Below are 6,252 nucleotides of genomic sequence, written 5' to 3' on the forward strand. Positions count from 1 at the left end.
GAAAGTTTACATGTTTGTCATTATTGTGGACATTGCTGAGTCAGACAACTCATTAGATATACCACTCCCCACTTATAGGCAAAACTTCATGGACCAAAAGCCTTTAAACAAACTAAGGCCACATTTAATGACCCATATGTACCCCAATGAGATATCGAATTGCTCAAAACCAAATACATACAACAAAATACAATTTTCAATCATTATGTCCATCAAATTATTTAATAAAAAGAAAGAAAGTGGGAACAATGCAACATTGCGGATACTCAGAAGAAGTACACCTGAATCAGAGACTTAGATTGTCTGTATTTACAGCAGAAGTAGTTGCTATTAGAAGTATTAGAAGTTAAACTATTAGAATAACTATTAGAGGTAGAAGTAGTTGATATAGCTTAAATATACAGGGTTAGATAATAACATATAGTTATTAGTTATTAGTTAGCAGTGGTGGCCTAAAGGTTAGAGACGCATGCTTGTGACCGGGAGGTTGTCGGTTCAATCCCCAGAGTGACAGGATAAAATCTGGGTGGGGAAAGTGAAAGAGCAGCGCTTGTCCCTCCCCTCATTACCCCCCCCTTGAGCAAGGCCCTTAACCTCCAACTGCTCCAGTGAAGCTGCTCAGTGGCCATAGTGTATATATCTATGCTCAGTGGCCAGCAGATCAGACTGTGGTTGTACTGGGCAGCTTCCAGGTATGAATGTGTGCAACTGTGTGAATGTGATCAGGGTGTTCCTGCAATAGAGAGGCTTCCTCTCAGTGAACCTTCCCTGAATAAATAAAGGTTAAAAAAATATTATATATATATATCATGTCATGCATTACTTAATCTGTTTTTGGGTTAACATTCTGTATATTCATTATTATGGCTTTATGTATGTATATGTGTGTTATGTTATGTTTTAAATTAATAAAAAATAAAATAACATATAATTTGTTTGTTTTTTAATTAATCTAAGAATGTAACCTGAAGTGTATGAAGCCTGTGTTACACCCTCCGGTACAGGAGGTGGCGATATGCACCTTAACACGTTGGTTTGCGACCCGCCATGAATCAGAGAAGAAGAAGTAGAACAAGAAGTACAAATAGAGTATAGCGGAAGCTAGCTGTAGAGATGTTTGTGTATTGATCTAATATGTCACATATACGGCAAAAAGATTGTTCAATAAACCAAAGACTTCGGATTGACCCAGTTATAAATGCGATTTGAAAGCTCCATTTGACCGTGTCCTCTTTCAAAAGTGGCTAACTCTGAGTTACAACTGAGAACAAGGAGACAGAGTAACGTGGAATTAGAGTCGGCCAAAAATAATGGCAAGTAAAAGCAAAGACAGCGGTGAAGTTATTAAAAACTACCATAAACAGGCGTTCGAGTATGTATCGAAGGCGTTACGGATCGACGAAGATGATACAGGTTTGTTTCTTGTGTTTATGAGTTATTAGCTTAGCTATGTGTTGTGGTGGCGTGAGGCAGCTTGTAATAAACACCCCCTCCTCCCTGTGGTGACAGGAGATAAAGAGGAGGCTGTGCAGTGGTACAAGAAGGGTATTTCTGTGCTCGAAAGGGGTATTGAAGTAGAGATCACGGGGCAAGGTAAATATGTAAACAAACATCCGGATGTACACAGTGTGCAGTGTTGACATGCTTTAGCCTTATACCCTGTGCTTTGTTAGCAGGAGAGCAATATGACAGATCAAAGAGACTTCAAGATAAAATGGTCACCAATCTCACCATGGCAAAAGATCGGCTCGCTCTGTTAGGTAAGTGTGTCATCGGTTGTTTGCAATAACCGAAATAATATTGGCATCTGAGCTGAAGAAGGATGCTGAAGATGAATACTGTTCTTGTTTCACAGAGGCAGCAATGGCAAATAAAAGGAGGAGTGATCCCCAGAAGACCTCAAATCATGCTCTTACACAACCAAAGCCTGTGCCTAAAAGCCAGCCTGCAGTGCGAGGTGTGTCCACTAACATCAGGACCTCCACTGTTAGAACCCCACCCAGACCCAGTGATCAAAAGGTGATTCTTAAATTACATTTTGTTGTCTGGTTGAATGTTATTTCAAGATGTCTGATTCTGATGAACCGTGTACTGATTTGTGGATATTTTTGCTCCTGCTAAGTTGACGCCACGGGTCGCAAAAACTCAAAATGGAAAACCTGCAGCTGTGAAACTGCTCCCAAAGAGAGATATGAAAAACTTCAAGAATGTGGACAGCAAATTGGCCAATTTGATTATGAATGAAATTGTTGACAGGTATTTTGAAGCAATGCTATCATATTACAACACCTGTACATGTTGCTGTCTATGGAATGAAAATGCAAAAAAAACAACAACGTTTGCTGGAGTTAAAGTAGCATTCTGTGTTCTTTGCAGTGGAGCGTCTGTATTCTTTAAAGACATTGCGGGACAGGACCTGGCCAAGCAAGCACTCCAAGAGATTGTCATCCTCCCTGCCTTAAGACCAGAGGTGATCACTTATGAACATTTTCTCTGTGCTGCTTACTATATTTCTACTTTTTCTGATTTACATGTAACACTTGTAAATCTTCACATATTTTGTCATTTAGCTCTTTACTGGCCTGAGAACTCCAGCACGTGGTTTACTTTTATTTGGCCCACCTGGAAATGGGAAAACCATGCTGGTAAGTTAAGTGTTCTTTCCAACACAGCAGACACATTCATTCGGATCAAACTGTGCTTTTATGATTTGCATGTACCTGTTGATAGTCTTGCTTCAGTATTATCAATTGAGACTCCACTGCTTCCTCTTGCAAGGCCAAAGCAGTCGCAGCGGAATCAAAAGCCACATTCTTTAACATCAGCGCTGCCAGTTTGACCTCTAAATATGTAAGAAAACACTTTTAGTGCTCTTTTTTTGGTCTGGAGTAGGTCTCTACACTACACTGAATTTAGTTAAGGTTTTAACCTTTCCTGTCATCACCATTGCAGGTGGGAGAGGGCGAGAAGCTTGTGCGAGCACTGTTTGCAGTTGCCAGAGAATTGCAGCCCTCTGTGATCTTTATCGGTTTGTATTACTCTTAATTATAGACTAAATGTGCCCCGAACAGTAATTTTGTACCCTAAATTGCAGCTCATAAACCTCTTATTTAGTTTTTTTTTAATGTATTTCATTCAGATGAAGTTGACAGCTTGCTCTGTGAAAGAAGGGAGGGAGAACACGAGGCCTCTCGTCGATTAAAAACCGAGTTCCTCATTGAGTTTGATGGGGTAAGGGCAGCCTCTGAAATTTGATCATGAACTGGCTTCGGAGTGCTTATCTCACAGTTATCTCAGAGAGCACCGGTGTTATTTTCACAACAGTGCTTCGTGGTTTCAGGTGCAGTCAGGAGGGGATGACAGGGTGCTCGTAATGGGAGCGACCAACAGGCCTCAGGAGCTTGATGAAGCTGTACTAAGGTACGTGATGCAACTCAACATGCTGCACAATTATTATGCATTTCTTTTGTTACAAGCTCACAACAATTTTCTCCTTGTGTTAATCTTCCAGGCGTTTTGCAAAAAGGATTTATGTGGCATTGCCGGATGGGGAGGTATTTACATTGGAACCATTATAACAGTTCATTACTATGATCAGTGTCTTTGTCAGCTGTGAAATGTGAATGGTGCAGCAGTTGTTAAGTTCACTGAGTTATAGGATGTAACTCTCGTCCCTTCAGACAAGAGTTACGCTGCTGAAAAACCTTTTGGGAAAGCATGGCAATCCACTGAGCAAAAATGAGCTTTCCCTTCTCGCAAAGTGAGTTTCACATTTACATGCCATACTGCTTTTTCTGTGATTATTTCTGCGTGTATATGAATTAATTCCTGGATATGTAACTTGATAGAAAGAGTGAAGGATATTCAGGAAGTGATCTCACGTCATTAGCCAAAGATGCTGCGCTCGGGCCTATCAGAGGTAAGATGTCTTCCTCATGTTAGCATATTGTTCTTGTATATTTCAGCCTCCATGACCAGCTTACTCTGCTTCTTTTTCTTGTGAAAATACTCTCTTGCACAGAGTTGGGACCAGATCAAGTCCGAAGTATGGCTGCTAGTGAGGTAATGTTAAAGTATCACAATACTACCTACTTGACGTAGGTACTGGCATTACAACTGGAGTTGGTCCCTGGGCACCGGACTATGGCTGCCCATTGCTCCTCGTTAGTTAGTATGGGTTAAATGCTGAGGATACATTTCTCATGTGTTTTAATATTTACTTGACAAATAAAGGATATATATTATATACTTAAAGGTGCTCTAAGCGATGTTGGGTGACGGCACTTCTTGTTGACGTTCAAAGTATTTTCAAACAAAACCGAGGCTAGCTCGCCCCTCCCTCCTCCTCATCCCGTCCCCTCTCCCTTCCTTCCGTGCTAACTTCCCCCCCCCCCCAAAATCCTTCTTGTCGGTTATTGGCTGGAACGCTGGAAGACAGTTTGTTATGTTTAGTGGTGCAGGTTGGCACAGTTTGTTTTTGTTGCCGTTTGTGGAGCCTGGGCTGTCTACAGAGACTGCGTTTTTTACATTGTGTTCAGGGGACAGGCAGCTCACGGATAGTGAGGAGATGTTTGCTATATGTGACAAAAAATGTTGTAGCCTAAAGAACGCGTGACATCGCTTAGAGCACCTTTAAGTATCATTATGTAACAGTATTTATTTATCTTTATAGTAATGCTCTTTTGTCTGTATTCACAGGTGCGTAACATCAAGATGAAAGACTTTGAGGATTCCCTGAAGCGCATTAAGCCCAGTGTTAGCCCAGCAACTCTTCATATGTATACCAAATGGAACAAAGATTTTGGGGACACAACAGCTATTTGAATTTTGAACTTTTCACTTGTTAAAAAAACAAAAACAAAAAAACTGTTAATTCCTCTGTTTTCATCTACTGGTACAAGACGTCATTAACATAAATGAACTTAAAAGCCTGGAACAAACCCTTTGTAGGGTGGTAAAGCTATAATGTATAAATATTATGAAATTAGAAAACATTTCCTGTTATATGGGAAGGCTTTGCTAGTAAGAGTTTCTTTACTGTGTTTTTACACTCCTTAAACACTGTCTTGCTATTTGAAATTACATTATTTATTCTTAAGAATGTCCTGTAAAATTACTATTGATCTTTCTCTTACCTCGAGGGCAGCAAGTTTCTGTAAATCCTGACAACCTCACTGATTTTGATCATTTTACACATCCATTATTTTCCTGATGCATTGACATGTTTATGGTATTGATCACCAAATGCTCTCTGTACTTGTACATATGCAAGAGTGATAATAATTGGGAGAATATCTGCCAAATTGGGTGAATTTGTATTGCATTTGTTTGTTTTTTCATTTGCACTTATAGTTTGTAGATACAAATACTTTTATTGTAGTTGAAAGTAGGAGACCTAATGAATTGTTGTGATGGCCAAGAAGAGTTATGATTTAATTGAGCAGAACTGTACTGGCATCCTACTTTCTTCATGCATCAATAAATACATTTATTGAAGTTTCTCCAGCTTTATTTTTTGCTTTTCTTTTAAATCTAACTGCTGTATCATACACAGACGAGTGACAAAGAGCAAACATGTCACTCCCTTTTAAATAAAAGAACATAACATGTTTTCAACACATCCTCTCATCTGTAGGTAGATGGTGCTGCTGTTCTGTTGTTGCACAACTCCTTGTGGCTCAAACTGCATCCAGAATCAGCCAATATTGTTTTGCCTGCAACCACATATGTGTGGAATGCAGTAAATTGTTAATAATGAAAATAAAGGCCATGTTCGGCTGTGTTGACTGTCAGGTTGAGTGATACGTCGGATTGAGTTTGCTGTTTTGGGTATGTTGGATAGTTACACTTGTAAGAGCCTCAGCCTGTTCATGTACCTGCAGGTAAGTGCTTCAGAAAAAAGGTCACGGTGTTTATAAGTGAAGTTACATTGTGCAGCTCTGAGGTGAACAATACCCCATAACAAGCCACCACGTAATAACAAGGCTGCAGACTCGGTTGGATGAGACACCAGCTGTCGGGGAATGGAAATGGCTTAGTAAATGCCTGTGGTCAAACATAGAGCTTTATTTCAGTGCACACCAAACTCTTCCAATGTAAAAGCTTAACTTCAATCCCACCTCTCTCCCAAAGGCCCTTCCTATGGTCAGCTGGTGGTGTCGCCTGTGGTTTATGTGGCCCGTGGCAGCTGCATCATCTCTTCCTGCAGATGTTTGCAAATGCAAATATTTTCTGTAATTAATAAAGGTTTTT

The 6,252-nt window shown here is 40.1% G+C and overlaps 1 protein-coding gene across 2 annotated transcripts; it reads left to right on the top strand.

The window, feature by feature from the left end:
- Window positions 1-1,049: 1,049 nt before the first annotated feature.
- Window positions 1,050-5,501, top strand: spast (spastin). 2 transcript variants are annotated; one of them, XM_039784616.1, is made up of 16 exons: window positions 1,050-1,413; window positions 1,510-1,593; window positions 1,674-1,760; window positions 1,856-2,019; window positions 2,123-2,256; window positions 2,377-2,470; window positions 2,571-2,645; window positions 2,779-2,850; window positions 2,953-3,028; window positions 3,140-3,231; window positions 3,341-3,420; window positions 3,512-3,554; window positions 3,681-3,760; window positions 3,849-3,919; window positions 4,022-4,062; window positions 4,699-5,501. In XM_039784616.1, the coding sequence occupies exons 1-16, from the start codon at window positions 1,311-1,313 to the stop codon at window positions 4,822-4,824; spliced, it is 1,422 nt and encodes a 473-aa protein (XP_039640550.1). In that variant the 5' UTR covers window positions 1,050-1,310; the 3' UTR covers window positions 4,825-5,501. The 2 variants fall into 2 exon arrangements, with proteins under 2 accessions (XP_039640550.1, XP_039640551.1); XM_039784617.1 differs by having other exon boundaries at window positions 1,677-1,760.
- Window positions 5,502-6,252: the final 751 nt, after the last annotated feature.

This window comes from Perca fluviatilis, chromosome 19 (assembly GCF_010015445.1).
Source record: "Perca fluviatilis chromosome 19, GENO_Pfluv_1.0, whole genome shotgun sequence".
In the NCBI taxonomy this organism is placed as follows: Eukaryota; Metazoa; Chordata; class Actinopteri; order Perciformes; family Percidae; genus Perca; species Perca fluviatilis.